Source organism: Oncorhynchus tshawytscha, unplaced genomic scaffold (assembly GCF_018296145.1).
Source record: "Oncorhynchus tshawytscha isolate Ot180627B unplaced genomic scaffold, Otsh_v2.0 Un_scaffold_4246_pilon_pilon, whole genome shotgun sequence".
NCBI lineage: Eukaryota > Metazoa > Chordata > Actinopteri > Salmoniformes > Salmonidae > Oncorhynchus > Oncorhynchus tshawytscha.
Window position 1 is genome coordinate 1,549,920 of NW_024609831.1, and position 17,203 is coordinate 1,567,122.

The following is a 17,203-nucleotide window of genomic DNA, read 5'->3' on the forward strand; positions in this document are numbered from 1 at the left end:
GGGTGAGTTTTGTTGACACTGAGAACCCAAAGTATACATTTTTAAATGACATTCTTTGAACGTTACTAATGTCTTCGTGTGGTTTTATGGAATGTTTTCATAATGTTCTGAGAACATGACGTTAAGTAGAACAATGAGGAAAATCCCACAGAAGAATGTTGTTTCTTAATGTTCTCTGAACTATTCCCAATATCAAACCAGTTGGAGAAAGTTCCTTGAACATAAACAAAAAATGTATTACATTTAACCAGATTTACATTTTTAGGAAACACTGTTAAAGTAATGAAATACCAATAAAATACATTATTTTGTCAAGTTCCTTAAATGTGCTGAGGATGTTCCAAAGCCAAGCAACTATTCTATAATATTCCCAGAAAGTTGTGGGAAGGTTGTATGCAAAATAACCATGGGACAACCACACTCTCACCAAGCTCTAAGAAAAATATGGTTCTCAGAACGTTATGTGCTAGCTGGGACAGGAGGTGGAGGAGGACTGTTTTCCTTCTCAGCATATGACCCCTCTGCTGTCATATGACCTCTGAGAAATGCAGTGTTTAGTAATTTGTAACCACTTTCTCTTCCAAAGAGAGGTCAGAGCTGGAGGGTGTGTGTGTGTGTGAGTGAGTGAGAAGCGGAGGTTGTTCGGTGTACTATGCTCGATTGATGAGTAGCCCAACCTTACGTGAGAACTGAATAATTGTGTTAGCTCCCAGACCTAGTCAGTGGGCTAAAACTACAGTGCCCTAAAAAAGTATTCATCCCCTTGGCATTTTTCCTATTTTGTTGCATTAAACCTGTAATTTAAATGGATTTTTATTTGGATTTCATGTAATGGACATACACAAAAAAGTCCAAATTGGAGAAGTGAAATGAAAACAATTACTTTATTACTACAAATTATTACTACAAAATGAAAAACAGAAAAGTGGTGGGTGCGTATGTATTCACCCCTTTGCTATGAAGACCCTATATAAGATCTGGTGCAACCAATTACCTACAGAGTCACATAATTAGTTACATAAAGTCCACCTGTGTGCAATCTAAGTGTCACATGATTTCAGTATATAAACACATGTTCTGAAATGCCCCAGAGTCTGCAACACCACTAAGGAAGGGGCACCACCAAGCAAGCGACACCATGAAGACCAAGGATCTTGCCAAACAGGTCAGGGACAAAGTTGTGGAGAAGTACAGATCAGGGGTGGGTTATAAAGAAATATCAGAAACTTTGAACATCCCACGGAGTACCATTAAATCCATTATTAAAAAATGAAAGAATGTCACCATAACAAACCTGCCAAGAGAGGGCCGCCCACCAAAACTCACAGACCAGGCAAGGAGGGCATTAATCAGAGAGGCAACAAAGAGACCAAAGACAACCCTGAAGGAGCTGAAAAGCTCCACAGCAGAGATTGGGAGTATCTGTCCATAGGACCACTTTAAGCCGTACACTCCACAGAGCTGGGCTTTACGGAAGAGTGTCCAGAAAAAAGCCATTGCTTAAAGTAAAAAATTATCAAACACGTTTGGTGTTTGCCAAAACGCATGTGGGAGACTCCCTAAACATATGGAATAAGGTACTCTGGTCAGATGAGACTAAAATTGAGCTTTTTGGCCATCAAGAAAAATGCTATGAATGGTGCAAACCCAACACCTCTCATCACCCTGAGAATACCATCCCCACAGTGAAGCATGGCGGTGGCATGCTTCTAGCAGGATAATGACCCTAAGCATACTGCTAAAGCAACACTTGAGTGGTATAATGGGAAACATTTAAATGTCTTGGAATGGTCTAGTCAAAGCCCAGACCTGAATCCAATTGAGAATCTGTGGTATGACTTAAAGACTGCTCTTCACCAGCAGAACCCATCCAACTTGAAGGAGCTGAAGCAGTATTGCCTTGAAGAATGAGCAACAATCCCAGTGGCTAGATGTGCCAAGCTTATAGAGACATACGCCAAGGGACTTGCAGCTCTATTTGCTGCAAAAGGTGGCTCTACAAAGTATTGACTTTGGGGGGGTGAATAGTTATGCACGCTCAAGTTCTGTTTTTTTGTCTTATTTCTTGTTTCACAATAAATATTTTGTATCTTCAAAGTGGTAGGCATGTTGTGTAAATCAAATGATAAACTCCCCCAAAAATCTATTTTAATTCCAGGTTGTAGGAAATAGGAAAAATACCAAGGGGGTGAATACTTCTTCAAGCCACTGTACATGTAGGTGTGCAGAGGACCCAGGTGTACCCTCATTGGCCTTCCAATAAATCATATCACAATCATGCTGAAGAAAAGTTTTTCAGCAAACAAAAGGAACCTTTTCAAATGACCAAACCCATTATTGCTTAGCTTTAGGCAAGAGTTAAGGTGAAGCGACCATCTTTTGCAGCTACTTTCAAGTTGCTGTAGCCGATCTTTGTTCTGCAGCAGTTGAATCAGTCCAAGGCTCTGCTTGTATTCGCTCAAACGCATGTAAATGCAAGCGCACACACACACAGTCGGAGCAAGCGAAGAGGAGAGAGCGGGTGTTGGTGCTGTGTATTCAGTGCTGGCACTCGCATTATCACAACACCCCCTCCGGCCCTCTTTCCATTTCCCCCTCGATCTGCCGCGTTTCTGATTGTTTTTGAGCACAGAGGAAGCCGAGCCAGCGTTATCTTGAAGACAGAAAGAGATGTCTGCGCTAACTTTCTTATAAACGCTGTTGTTTCAGAGGTGCCTTTAAATCGCTGCTGCTGTACAGTCATTCATATCAGTATGGTTGTCCAACGCAGCTCTCAAAAAAAGACCTTTACTGACCTTGTCCTATTCACATAGAACACCCTGTAGGTAGACGATCAGTAGATTAAGATAAGATAGCCTTGGTTAGAACACAGCCTGTGAAGAGAGAGGTAAGGAGAGATGATGGGGGGGCAGTGAAAGTAAGGGGGACAAAGAGGGAGCTAAAGAGATGGATGAGGGAGCGGGAGAGAAAGACAGAATGAGTTAGTGAGTGAGAGATCACGAGTGTGTGAGAGAACCCTTCCTCGCATATCATTACCCCTACTGCTACCACCACCACTACCACTATTACTACTGTTAGTCCCACCATGGTTGTTATATGTGTACTTTGACAATGTAAGTCATTTAACTTGCCATGACAATAAAGTCCACTAAATTGAATTGAATAAATTAAAGAGAGGGATGTAGAGGGGGAAGACTGGTCCTGAATGCATTAAGGGGCTTGTGATGACTGACAGAGGTCAGAAGGTCACTGGGATTAGGGTAATGGTCCATTGATAATAACATTATTACAAGGTTATAATAACGAATAAGGACAGAGCCTAGCGTGGCCTATTGATGGGGCTGACTGGTGCAGGGTAGGATGAGTCATCACTAAGGCCTTAAGCCTTTCCTTAATTAAAAATACCTGTCGAATTAATTCAAATCAATTCAAATGACTACTGCCACCAACACGTTTAATTAAGGTAGGCTTTTAATCACACACTGCCCCTGTTGAATCTGCGTTGGCCTAGTCTTTGGAGGCTTCAACAGAACAGACACAGATCCTAAAGTTTCCTTTGTTTTCTCGCACCTCTTCCCTCCGATCCTCTCCCATTCTCTCCTCTCCTGTCCACTCCTCTAGACCTCTCCCATCCAGTCCTCTCCTCTCCTGTCCACTCCTCTAGACCTCTCTCATCCTGTCCTCTCCCATCCAGTCCTCTCCTTTAGACCTCTCCCATCCTGTCCTCTCCTGTCCACTCCTCTAGACCTCTCCCATCCAGTCCTCTCCTCTCCTGTCCACTCCTCTAGACCTCTCCCATCCAGTCCTCTCCTCTCCTGTCCACTCCTCTAGACCTCTCCCATCCTGTCCTCTCCTCTCCTGTCCACTCCTCTAGACCTCTCCCATCCAGTCCTCTCCTCTCCTGTCCACTCCTCTAGACCTCTCCCATCCAGTCCTCTCCTCTCCTGTCCACTCCTCTAGACCTCTCCCATCCCGTCCTCTCCTCTAGACCTCTCCTCTCCTGTCCACTCCTCTAGACCTCTCCCATCCCGTCCTCTCCCATCCAGTCCTCTCCTCTCCTGTCCACTCCTCTAGACCTCTCCCATCCAGTCCTCTCCTCTCCTGTCCACTCCTCTAGACCTCTCCCATCCAGTCCTCTCCTCTCCTGTCCACTCCTCTAGACCTCTCCCATCCTGTCCTCTCCTCTCCTGTCCACTCCTCTAGACCTCTCCCATCCAGTCCTCTCCTCTCCTGTCCACTCCTCTAGACCTCTCCCATCCAGTCCTTTCCTCTCCTGTCCACTCCTCTAGACCTCTCCCATCCAGTCCTCTCCTCTCCTGTCCACTCCTCTAGACCTCTCCCATCCCGTCCTCTCCTCTAGACCTCTCCTCTCCTGTCCACTCCTCTAGACCTCTCCCATCCCGTCCTCTCCCATCCAGTCCTCTCCTCTCCTGTCCACTCCTCTAGACCTCTCCCATCCAGTCCTCTCCTCTCCTGTCCACTCCTCTAGACCTCTCCCATCCCGTCCTCTCCTCTAGACCTCTCCCATCCAGTCCTCTCCTCTCCTGTCCACTCCTCTAGACCTCTCCCATCCAGTCCTCTCCTCTCCTGTCCACTCCTCTAGACCTCTCCCATCCCGTCCTCTCCTCTAGACCTCTCCCATCCAGTCCTCTCCTCTCCTGTCCACTCCTCTAGACCTCTCCCATCCAGTCCTCTCCTCTCCTGTCCACTCCTCTAGACCTCTCCCATCCAGTCCTCTCCTCTCCTGTCCACTCCTCTAGACCTCTCCCATCCAGTCCTCTCCTCTCCTGTCCACTCCTCTAGACCTCTCCCATCCCGTCCTCTCCTCTAGACCTCTCCCATCCAGTCCTCTCCTCTCCTGTCCACTCCTCTAGACCTCTCCCATCCAGTCTTCTCCTCTCCTGTCCACTCCTCTAGACCTCTCCCATCCCGTCCTCTCCTCTAGACCTCTCCCATCCCGTTCTCATATCTGTTAGGGGGAGCAGATGGTAGCTGTTTAGCTACCAGAGAGCAGCGATGTGTGTGTGTGTGTGTGTGTGTGTGTGTACGTAGCCATACGTAAAGCCTTCTGTCTCACACCCTAGCCTACCCTCTATGTTCGACAATGTGTGTGGAAGGGTGTGTGAATACCAACTGGTAAGTCATAAAGATTCTAGACTTCCAGAGGTCAATTTGTGGATTGGATATCATTCTATAGGTTAAGCCATGTATGGTATTAATGTCAGTTTAGTATCTGGCAGCTAAATCACGGAGATGCACACTAGGGGTGTGAGACAACAAGATCCCCCCCCCCCACACACACACAATTTCTGCTTCTCTGTCTCTCTTATAATATGCAGCCAAGGGCCCATAGAGACGGCACTCTCCGATTTCCTTTGTAGAGCAGAATAATGCGATCCTTTCAGTGAGGCTCCCTCCCCCGCTTTAGTCTGAGATTGATTGCAAACACCTTAGCCCCGCTTCGTACTCCCTCTCTCTCTGAAGGCCTGGTGCTTCGGCACCGCATTGCGTAGCGTCCTGAAAGGCCTCCGCTGAATTTATTAGTTTCGAGGTTATTTAATCCACTTGAAAGTTTTCCCCCTTCTTCCTGCCCAAACTAGAATCTGCGCGTCTCCGCTACAAGCACTTTACTCACACAGCCCGACCTCCCCCTTGACAGACACATGCACATAAATACTGTATACACGCCTAGGTTCGAGAATGTGTGCGCGCGCACGTCTTTATGACAGCAGTAAACAATATATGTAGAGAGCGTGCAGGCCCCCCTCCCTTCGCCTCTCAACAGATGCGCCCGGGTACTGCCGCCAAGGCTTCCTTTATCTCTCTCCCCTCTCCACACGCCCCTCCGCGCTCCAGAGCCTCCAATGTCACAGCGAATAGATAAACGGGGGATTAGCCCACGTGGTAGCACCAATTTGATGACGGGAAGGAAATAATTACCCCACTAATGTAATTTATAGTTTTTTTAATCAAGTAGCCTACACACGTTTCACCCCAAAAAAAGATCAGGAGAGGGAAAATCTAGCCAAACCTCGCTAATTGGTGTGGCAGAAGAGAAAACGTTACCGGTTTGCTTAATTGATAATGTTAGCCTACATAAAAAAATGGTTAGATTGTTTATAATGTTGATGGCTGCTTTTGGATATAGGCGCTAGCCTACATTTCAAATAGGCATACTTTATCGGACCATGCTAGCACACGAATAAAGGGGCTATATATAGGATGGTCATTATTTTTGGAAATAAAATAAAATATGACGGGGGAAACGTGTGTTGCCTAGGGGATACTTTCATATCCTTATACTTAGGACATAAAACACCGGAGGTAAATCAACAAGACCGACAGACGTTCATTTTGATGAGCTAGAAAAGGACTACAGATTAAACAACATGCATCTGGCGCAAACAGGCTTTCCTGCGGATAGTCAGGCGCTGCTATGCAGGGGTAGATTGTGTCAACTTGTTGGCGGTGTTTGTTAGCCTGCATGGCTTTGTAAAACACTGATTTGGATATTACGCAAACATAAACCACACAGATAATTCATCTTTCGCTATTTCAAGGCCAACAACAACCACGGAATAATAAATTAGGTCCTATTTTCCCCCCACAATCTGACAGACTTTTCTACTTAACTACGGAGAACTGTGTGTGTGAAGGGAAGGGCGTAGTGGAAATATAAGCGTTTGGGATCCTGGGGACAAGGGTTAGCCTACTTTTGACTCGAACCAAACTATTCCTGCTGGCAACAAGTCTCTTCCTCTTTATAAAACAAGATCAACACGGATGGAAAGTACAGTGCCCTGAGAGAGGAGCGGAACGCGAGAGAGCCAGCGTGGCAAGTTAAAACCAGGATTCAATACAAACACAAACCACCGGGCCGACTGCAAGAGAAAAAACAGCTGTGTGGGAGCACTGTATTTCTAGACTAGATTATCCAAAATCGAGAGGTAGGTTATTCATAGTGGCAAATGTGAATAGTAAAGTATTTTTCAGACCAAATAAATAGGTGACAAACTGTGTTTTTCCATAGTGCTGGTTGGAAAAGGGAGGAATCCTACAACAAGAATTTCTGGAAAAACTGGGAATTTTGGGTAAATTACCAGAATTTCACAAACCTAAAAATGGAAATGATTTAGATGAATAAAATACGATAAAGGTTAACTTGTATTGCGATTTATTTAAATTATTTTTTTTGTAAAATATAAATACAAATAATAGTGTATTTAATTACAAAGTTTAAACACTTACATTGCCAAAACAAACAAACCAAACACCCCAGTCAGAAAAACAGTTACTGAAATGGTCATCTTATTTACAAGTTCAAGCATGAATCTCACTCTTCAATTGAAATGGCTTGTAGTATTTTACATTTATATTTTACAAAAAACCCACATCAAATATCTTAATTCCTCATTGTCATAAATAAGATACAAATAAAGCTAGGTTTTTAGACAATGTTGAAAATAAAATCCCCAAATCTTTGGGATGAGCCATGAGTGCTAAAATGTTTTTGTCACAGTTCACTCTCTCTCTCTCTCTCTCTCTCTCTCTCTCTCTCTCTCTCTCTCTCTCTCTCTCTCTATATATATATATATATATATATATATCTGTCAAAGTCCAATGGGTCGGTAAAGCTCAAATCAAGTGCACTGCCATGATCCAAACTCAAACAATAACCTTTACCTCAGAGGTCCACATTGCTCCTGACCTGTTCACTAGCCTAGTCAACCCAAACAGTGTCAAAACCCACAACCTGACCACAACATGACAACCAAAGCAGCAGATATACAGTATGGATATACATACATACATACATACATATATATATATATAAAACAAATAAAATCGGCTGTTAATGTACACATATATAATATATTTATTTAAAAAATGCAGTTTGTGTGGCGCTGGGGTCTGTTTCCTCTTTGAAGGGATACTGTCCAGTATTCAACGTCCAGTCCTCACAGGACATGGGAACGTACACATGGAGCATGTGTGTGTGTTGGCTACGTCCCAATACTCTCTCCTTCCTCCCAAAGTGTTCACTTCCCTGCACCGATTTGAAAGGAAAGGACTGGTATAAGAAACATGGTGGAAAACTACCACTAGCCAAATAACTGCACCAGATTTGTGGGAACTAGTGAAGGAGTGTCCACTTCAGGAGAAAGTAGATCTTATTGAGAGTCACCATCTGTGTGTGTGTGTGTATCTCAGGGTCACGAGCGGGCTTTAGCTTTGACCCGGGCCCCTTTGGGCTCCCATTGGCTGTCCAAACACTCTAGCGAGGAGCCCAGCAGCGCAGCCAGCTCCGAGCTGGTCTCAACCAGGTCCAGCAGCTCCTTGCTGTCGGGGAGGAAGGCGGCGAGCTCGTCGGGACACGAGAAGAGCTGCGACAGTGACGCCTGCTTGTAGAACTCTGCCTCGGCGATGGTTGCTACCTCCAGATGGGCGAAGGCTGCCCTGAACGCCCTGGAGGACATTCTGAGTCTCTTCAGGACGTCTGATAGGAGCAGCCAGTTTCTGGGACTGAGGGGGTTAAAGAGAGAGAAGGCAAGAGAGGGAACGGGTTAGCACGGCTCTACACTTGTGATGTGACACCAGTGGCTCCAGCTTTTCAACACTAGCTGTAATTATGGGCTGTAGCACCGTGGTTGGGGTTTTCAACATCTGTCACACACATATAAACACAAAGGCTTTTCTGGGGGCGCTCTGTGAATCCCCCCCCCCACACACACACACGGTAGGGTAGGTGATGAACAACAGGCGTTGTTCAAATCGATAGCACTTGAAATGGTTAGCTGTGTAGCGCTGCGGCTGGGGAGCAGCTGAATGGGGAGAGGAGTGTAAATGCAAGCGCTGCCGAGCCTCCGTGTGTGTGTGTGTGTGTGTGTGTGTGTGTGTGTGTGTGTGTGTGTGTGTGTGTGTGTGTGTGTGTGAGTGTGAGAGAGAGCGCAGGCCGGCCTCACAGCCCAGGAGATCCATTAATACTGCATCAGCCAGAAGAGCAGAGCGATCCGAGAGAGACAAGAGGAGAGAGAGAACGAGAGCAGAGCGAGAGAGAAAGAAAGAAAGAGTGGGGGAGGGGAGCTCCGCTGAGAGATGGAGAGAGAAAGAACGAGTGGGGGAGGGGAGCTCCGCTGAGAGGTGGAGAGAGAGAGAGACAAGAGGAGAGAGAGAACGAGAGCAGAGCGAGAGAGAAAGAAAGAAAGAGTGGGGGAGGGGAGCTCCGCTGAGAGATGGAGAGAGAAAGAACGAGTGGGGGAGGGGAGCTCCGCTGAGAGGTGGAGAGAGAGAGAGACAAGAGGAGAGAGAGCGGTGCTCAGACTGAAGATTACACAGAACAGTGCACTGCAGCCAAGAGGGAGAGAATGAGAGGGAGGGGAGGAAGAGAGGGTGAGTGACGAGGCCGGGAGGAAAACGGTGTGGGAGGCAATTAGCGCTGTCTGCATTCACACAGTCTCTAGCTAACGTCTCCGGCTAACGGCAGCCTGCCGTGCTGCGTAAGCGTCAATCTCCATCTTCTCTATATTTCTCTCTACCATCCTAAAAAACCTCCTCTCTCTACCATCCTCTCTTTCTCCACCATCCTTCTACCAAACCTCCTCTCTCTCTACCATCCTCTCTTTCTCCACCATCCTTCTACCAAACCTCCTCTCTCTCTACCATCCTCTCTTTCTCCACCATCCTACCAAACCTCCTCTACCATCCTCTCTTTCTCCACCATCCTTCTACCAAACCTCCTCTCTCTCTACCATCCTCTCTTTCTCCACCATCCTACCAAACCTCCTCTACCATCCTCTCTTTCTCCACCATCCTTCTACCAAACCTCTCTCTCTCTACCATCCTCTCTTTCTCCACCATCCTACCAAACCTCCTCTCTCTCTACCATCCTCTCTTTCTCCACCATCCTACCAAACCTCCTCTCTCTCTACCATCCTCTCTTTCTCCACCATCCTCCTACCAAACCTCCTCTCTCTACCATCCTCTCTTTCTCCACCATCCTTCTACCAAACCTCCTCTCTCTACCATCCTCTCTTTCTCCACCATCCTACCAAACCTCCTCTCTCTCTACCATCCTCTCTTTCTCCACCATCCTACCAAACCTCCTCTCTCTCTACCATCCCATCTTTCTCCACCATCCTACCAAACCTCCTCTCCTTCTACCATCCTCTCTTTCTCCACCATCCTTCTACCAAACCTCCTCTCTCTCTACCATCCTCTCTTTCTCCACCATCCTACCAAACCTCCTCTCTCTCTACCATCCTCTCTTTCTCCACCATCCTATCAAACCTCCTCTCTCTCTCTACCATCCTCTCTTTCTCCACCATCCTACCAAACATCCTCTCTCTCTACCATCCTCTCTTTCTCCACCATCCTACCAAACCTCATCTCTCTACCATCCTATCAAATCTCCTCTCTCTACCATCCTATCAAATCTCCTCTCTCTACCATCCTATCAAATCTCCTCTCTCTAACATCCTATCAAATTTCCTCTCTCTACCATCCTATCAAATCTCCTCTCTCTCTAACATCCTATCAAATTTCCTCTCTCTACCATCCTTCTATCAAACCTCCCATCGTTCTCTCTAAAATCCTCTATCCAACCTCCTCTCTGTCTCTTTACCCACCCTCTGTTCCTCTCCATCTCTCCAACCCCTAATGTTTCTCCTCCCTCATATCAGAGCAACCCACAGTATTAAAGAGCTCTGCTTCTACTAGTCTACCTTCTTCCCTCCACATAAATCATTTCCTCCTGTGGCGAGCCCCCTGGTTAATGACACCCCCCTCCTCCTCCCTCCGCCAGGTCGGTGTGAGTAATGACCCTCCCCCTTCCTCCCCCAGATCGGTGTGACTAATGACACTCCCCCCTCCCTCCCCCAGGTCGGTGTGACTAATGACTTTATCGATACCCTGATACCCTGATCATAATGACCCTCCTCTCGTCTGTTTAATAACACACTGGAACAGGGACAGGAGGGACGGATGGATGGAGGGAACCCAACATGCAGTGAAGTGTAGGGTTACTGGTGAGAACAACAACACTGTTATAATGTGGCTGGGTAACCGTGACAATACTGTAATGTAATGGGCGGTCACAGGTGGACAGACTAAAGCTCATTATTTTGCTTACTGCAGGACAGAAACCGATTCAAAACTATAGTCAGAACCGGAAGGAACATTTATATTTCTGGAGCTCATAATGACACACAGACACTTACCCCTGTGAGAGGGAGAGCTGAATGTTGTAGCAGGGCAGGAGGGGTCGGTCAGAGAACTCAAACTCAAAGCCCTGCCTTGTGTCCTCCTCCTCTCCTGGGCCTGGGGGATTAGCCAGGATGTCATAGGCTGCTGGGTCCTCACCTGACTCTGCAACACACACACACACACACACACACACACACACACACACAGTTATAATACTATTCTGTAGAGATGTCCAAACACACTGTTACAATACTATTCTGTAGAGATGTCCAAACACACTGTTACAACACTATTCTGTAGAGATGTCCAAACACACTGTTACAATACTATTCTGTAGAGATGTCCAAACACACTGTTACAACACTATTCTGTAGAGATGACCAAACACACTGTTACAACACTATTCTGCATCAGTGGCGATGACAGGTGAGTACTACACAGGTCAGGTTGCAGAACTCAAACAGGTGGGCACAAACAAACATTCCAAATGAAACGCACATGACTGTCTACACCTGCATCACCCCCCACAACACACACAGCCAGGGTTGAGCTGGAGATAAATGCCTGTGGCAGATAAGGTCAGCCTCGTCAAACAGGCACAGTCAGAGCATTGTACTGCTGGCTGGCTGGCCCCCACCTCCCTCCAATGATAGCATGAAGAAGCCAGGTGTTGCCCTGGGGCGCCCAGCTCCACTCAGCCCACCGAACCGACCGCAGGGTGTGTGTGTGTATCAGTGTGTTGAATAATGCAGGTATGGAGAGATCCTAGCAGCCGTCCACCCCCACTTCATCCACTTCTGCCTTCACAGGACTAGGGGTGGTATTAGCATGTAATATCTAGCTGTTTTCTTGCAGGAAGAGGGGATGAAATATTAGCGTTGTCCATTAGGCAACATTTGAAACGTCCTTGAAGAATTTCCACAAAGTTGTCACCGGTGACACTCAAATCACAGAGAAAGATGAATTATGACCTTCAACTTCCGTTTGTAATATGATGCAGGAATGTAATACAGTTCTATGTCCTCTCCAGCTGGAAGTCCAACCTCTCCCTGCTGTTCTAACACGGGGGGGCGGCTGTGGTCTGAGGGACAATTCAGAGAAAGGGAGGGGATGAGGGGAGGAAAGGAGGGAGTGAGCAGAGGAGGAGGGAGAGGGGGATTAATTGGTAGTTTGTCGTGGGTCTCTAATAGACCCTCATGCCTCAGATTCCAGGACTGGAGAGAGGATAGGGGGAGTGGAGAGAGGAGGATAGCGGGAGTGGAGAGAGGAGGACAGAGGAGGATAGAGGGAGTGGAGAGAGGTGGATAGAGTGAGTGGAGAGAGGGAAAGGATAGAGGGAGAGGATAGAGCGAGTGGAGAGGGGAGGGTAGAGGGAGTGGAGAGGGAGGGAGAGGGAGGGTGGAGAGGGGAGGGTAGAGGGAGAGGATAGAGGGTGTGAAGAGGATAGAGGGAGTGGAGAGGGAAGGGTAGAGGGAGTGGAGAGGGGAGGGAGAGGGAGAGGATAGAGGGAGAGGATAGAGGGAGTGGAGAGGGTAGGATAGAGGGAGTGGTGAGGGGAGGGTAGAGGGAGGAGGGTAGAGGGAGGGGAGGGTAGAGGGAGAGGATTGAGGGCGTGGAGAGGGTAGAGGGAGTGTAGAGAGGAGGGTAGAGGGAGAGGATAGAGGGAGATGATAGAGGGAGTGGAGAGAGGTGGATAGAGTGAGTGGAGAGAGGGAAAGGATAGAGGGAGAGGATAGAGGGAGTGGAGAGGGGAGGGTAGAGGGAGTGGAGAGGGGAGGATAGAGGGAGTGGAGAGGGAGGGGAGGGTAGAGGGGGAGGGAGAGGGAAGGGTAGAGGGTGTGGAGAGGGGAGGGTAGATGGAGTGGAGAGGGAAGGGTAGAGGGAGTGGAGAGGGAGGGTAGAGGGAGAGGATAGAGGGAGTGGAGAGGGTAGGATAGAGGGAGTGGAGAGGGGAGGGTAGAGGGAGTAGAGAGGGGAGGGTAGAGGGAGAGGATTGAGGGCGTGGAGAGGGTAGAGGGAGTGTAGAGAGGAGGGTAGAGGGAGAGGATAGAGGGAGATGATAGAGGGAGTGGAGAGAGGTGGATAGAGTGAGTGGAGAGAGGGAAAGGATAGAGGGAGAGGATAGAGGGAGTGGAGAGGGGAGGGTAGAGGGAGTGGAGAGGGGAGGATAGAGGGAGTGGAGAGGGGAGGATAGAGGGAGTGGAGAGGGGAGGACAGAGGAAGTGGAGAGGGAAGGGTAGAGGGAGTGGAGAGGGTAGAGGGAGAGGATAGAGAGAGAGGATAGAGGGAGTGGAGAGAGGTGGATAGAGGTGGATAGAGAGACAGGAGAGGATAGAGGGAGTGGAGAGGATAGAGGGAGCGGAGAGGGGAGGGTAGAGGGAGTAGAGAGGGGAGGGTAGAGGGAGAGGATAGTGGGAGAGGATAGAGGGAGTGGAGAGAGGTGGATAGAGTGAGTGGAGAGAGGTGGATAGAGTGAGGGGAGGATAGAGGGAGTGGAGGGGGGAGGATAGAGGGAGTGGAGAGGGTAGAGGGAGTGGAGAGGGGAGGATAGAGGGAGTGGAGAGGGGGAGGATAGAGGGAGTGGAGAGAGGAGAGGATAGAGGGAATGGAAAGGAGAGGATAGAGGGAGAGGATAGAGGGAGTGGAGAGGGTAGAGGGAGTGGAGAGGGTAGAGGAGTGGGAGGGTAGAGGGAGTGGAGGGTAGAGGGAGTGGAGAGGGGAGGGTAGAGGGGAGGATAGAGGGAGTGGAGAGGGGAGGATAGAGGGAGAGGATAGAGGGAGAGGATAGAGGGAGAGAATAGAGGCGGAAGATAGAGGGAGTGGGGAGGGAGGATAGAGGGGTGGAGAGGGGAGGATAGAGGGAGAGGCAGAGGATAGAGGGAGTAGGGAGGGGAGGATAGAGGGAGAGGATAGAGGGTAGAGAGATAGGAGAGGGAGAGGATAGAGGGAGTGGAGAGGGGAGGATAGAGGGAGTAGGGAGTGGAGAGAGGATAGAGGGAGTGGAAGGAGAGGATAGAGGGGAGAGGATAGAGGGAGAGGATAGAGGGAGTGGAGAGGAGGGTAGAGGGAGTGGAGAGGGTAGAGGAGTGGAGGGTAGAGGGAGTGGAGGGTAGAGGGAGATAGAGAGGAGAGGGGAGGGTAGATGGAGGGAGAGGGGAGGATAGAGGGAGTGGGAGGGGAGGATAGAGGGAGATGGAGAGGGGAGGATAGATGGAGGGGGAGGATAGATAGGAGTGGAGAGAGGAGGATAGAGGTGGATAGAGAGACTGGAGAGGATAGAGGGAGTGGAGAGGGGAGGATAGAGGGAGTGGAGAGGGTAGAGGGAGTGGAGAGGGGAGGATAGAGGGAGTGGAGATGAGAGGATAGAGGGAGGATGGAAAGAGGAGAGGATAGAGGGAGAGGGTAGAGGGAGTGGAGAGAGGAGGATAGAGAGACTGGAGAGGATAGAGGGAGAGGATAGAGGGAGTGGAGAGGGTAGAGGGAGTGGAGAGGGAGTAGGGGGAGAGGGGAGGATAGAGGGAGTGGAGAGGAGAGGATAGAGGGAGTGGAAAGGAGAGGATAGAGGGAGAGGATAGAGGGAGAGGGTAGAGGGGAGTGGAGAGGGAGAGAGAGGGAGTGGAGAGGGTAGAGGGAGTGGAGAGGGAGTGGAGGGTAGAGGAGTGGAGGGTAGAGGGAGTGGATAGAGGGAGGGTAGAGGGAGTGGATAGAGGGGAGGGTAGAGGGGAGGATAGAGGGAGAGGATAGAGGGAGGATAGAGGGGGAGAGGAGAGGATAGAGGGAGGAGAGGATAGAGGATAGAGGGGAGTAGAGAGGATAGAGGGGAGTGGAAAGGGGAGGGTATAGGGAGTGGAGAGGGGAGGGTAGAGGGAGTGGAGAGGGGAGGGTAGAGGGAGTGGAGAGGGGAGTATAGAGGCAGAGGATAGAGGGAGAGGATAGAGGCAGAGGATAGAGGGACTGGGGAGGGAGGATAGAGGGAGTGGAGAGAGGAGGATAGGGGGAGTGGAGAGAGGAGGATAGGGGGAGTGGAGAGAGGAGGATAGGGGGGTGGAGAGAGGAGGATAGGGGGAGAGGAGAGAGGAGGATAGGGGGGAGAGGGAGAGAGGAGGATAGGGGGAGTGGAGAGAGGAGGATAGGGGGAGTGGAGGAGAGGAGGATAGAGGGGAGTGAGAGAGGAGGATAGGGGGAGTGGAGAGAGGAGGATAGGGGAGTGGAGAGAGGAGGATAGGGGGGTAGAGGGGAGAGAGGAGGATAGAGGGGGAGAGGGAGAGAGGAGGATAGGGGAGTGGAGAGAGGAGGATAGGGGGGAGAGAGAGGAGGATAGGGAGAGGGAGAGAGGAGGATAGGGGAGGAGAGAGGAGGATAGGGGAGGGAGAGAGAGGATAGAGGGATAGGGGGGGAGTGGAGAGAGGCGGATAGGGGGAGTGGAGAGAGGAGGATAGGGGGGGGAGAGGAGGAGGGGAGGAGGAGGAGGGGGAGTGAGAGAGGAGGATAGGGGGAGTGAGAGAGGAGGATAGGGGGAGTGAGAGAGGAGGATAGGGGGACAGAGTAGGATGGGGAGAGAGGAGGAGAGGGAGGATGGAGTGGAGAGAGGAGGATAGGGGGGAGGAGGAGAGAGGAGGAGGAGGATAGGGGGAGTGGAGAGAGGAGGATAGGGGGAGTGGAGAGAGGAGGATAGGGGGGGGAGAGGAGGAGGAGGAGGAGGGGAGAGAGGAGGAGAGGAGGATAGGGGGGAGTGGAGAGAGGAGGATAGGGGGAGTGGAGAGAGGAGGATAGAGGGGAGTGGAGAGAGGAGGATAGGGGGAGTGGAGAGAGGAGGATAGGGGTGGAGAGAGGAGGATAGGGGAGAGGAGAGAGGAGGATAGGGGGAGTGAGAGAGGAGGATAGGGGAGTGGGAGAGGAGGATAGGGGGAGATGAGAGAGGAGGATAGGGGAGTGGAGAGAGGAGGATAGGGGAGTGGGAGAGGAGGATAGGGGAGTGGAGAGAGGAGGATAGGGGGTGAGAGAGGAGGATAGGGGAGTGAGAGAGGAGGATAGGGGGAGGGAGAGAGGAGGATAGGGGGAGTGGGAGAGGAGGATAGGGGGAGTGGGAGGAGGATAGAGAGGAGGATAGGGGGAGGGAGAGAGGAGGATAGGGGGAGTGGAGAGAGGAGGATAGGGGGAGTGGGAGAGAGGAGGATAGGGGGAGTGGAGAGAGGAGGATAGGGGGAGTGGAGAGAGGAGGATAGGGGGAGTGGAGAGAGGAGGATAGGGGGAGTGAGAGAGGAGGATAGGGGGAGTGGAGAGAGGAGGATAGGGGGAGGGAGAGGAGGAGGAGGAGGAGGATAGGGGAGTGAGAGAGGAGGATAGGGGGTGAGAGAGGAGGATAGGGGGAGTGGAGAGAGGAGGATAGGGGAGTGGAGAGAGGAGGATAGGGGGAGGGGGGAGAGGAGGATAGGGGGAGAGGAGGAGAGGAGGATAGGGGGAGTGAGAGAGGAGGATAGGGGGAGTGGAGAGAGGAGGATAGGGGGAGTGAGAGAGGAGGATAGGGGGAGTGGAGAGAGGAGGATAGAGGGAGTGGGAGAGGAGGGAATTTGCTTTCCTAACAGCTGGAGTGAGGCCCATTCTGTAGTAGCCTCCCCCTCCTCCTCTCTCTGGAGCTCAAACCTCCATAGCATCACTTGTTAAAACCGGAGACCTTTCCGCGTGGCATTGAGATTCACATATCTCAGTTGGTTGGAGCGCGGTGGGTGTCGGCAATGCGAAGGTTGCAAGTTGGATTTCAACATGGGCCATCAATATTGATTGTAAGCAATAAATGGGAGAAACTTGTGGTTTGGAGGCAGGAGGTGAGGTCGGCAGGAGGGAGGGTCGGCAGGAGGGAGGGTCGGCAGGAGGAGGGGAGGTAGGCAGGAGGGGAGGTAGGCAGGAGGGGGGTAGGCAGGAGGCAGGAGGGAGGTAGGGAGGCAGGAGGGGAGGTAGGCAGGAGGGGGGGCAGGCAGGAGAGTAGGGAGGCAGGGAGAGC

At 50.2% G+C, this 17,203-nt stretch overlaps 1 protein-coding gene across 1 annotated transcript in view; it reads right to left on the reverse strand.

Moving 5' to 3' along the window:
• Positions 1-7,157: 7,157 nt before the first annotated feature.
• Positions 7,158-17,203, reverse strand: part of LOC112237477 (BCL-6 corepressor-like) — a 103,137-nt gene continuing 93,091 nt past the window's right edge. Inside the window, 2 exon segments of the mRNA XM_042319483.1 lie at positions 7,158-8,523; positions 11,217-11,364. Coding sequence (XP_042175417.1) covers positions 8,214-8,523; positions 11,217-11,364 — 458 coding nt within the window. The 3' untranslated portion in view covers positions 7,158-8,213.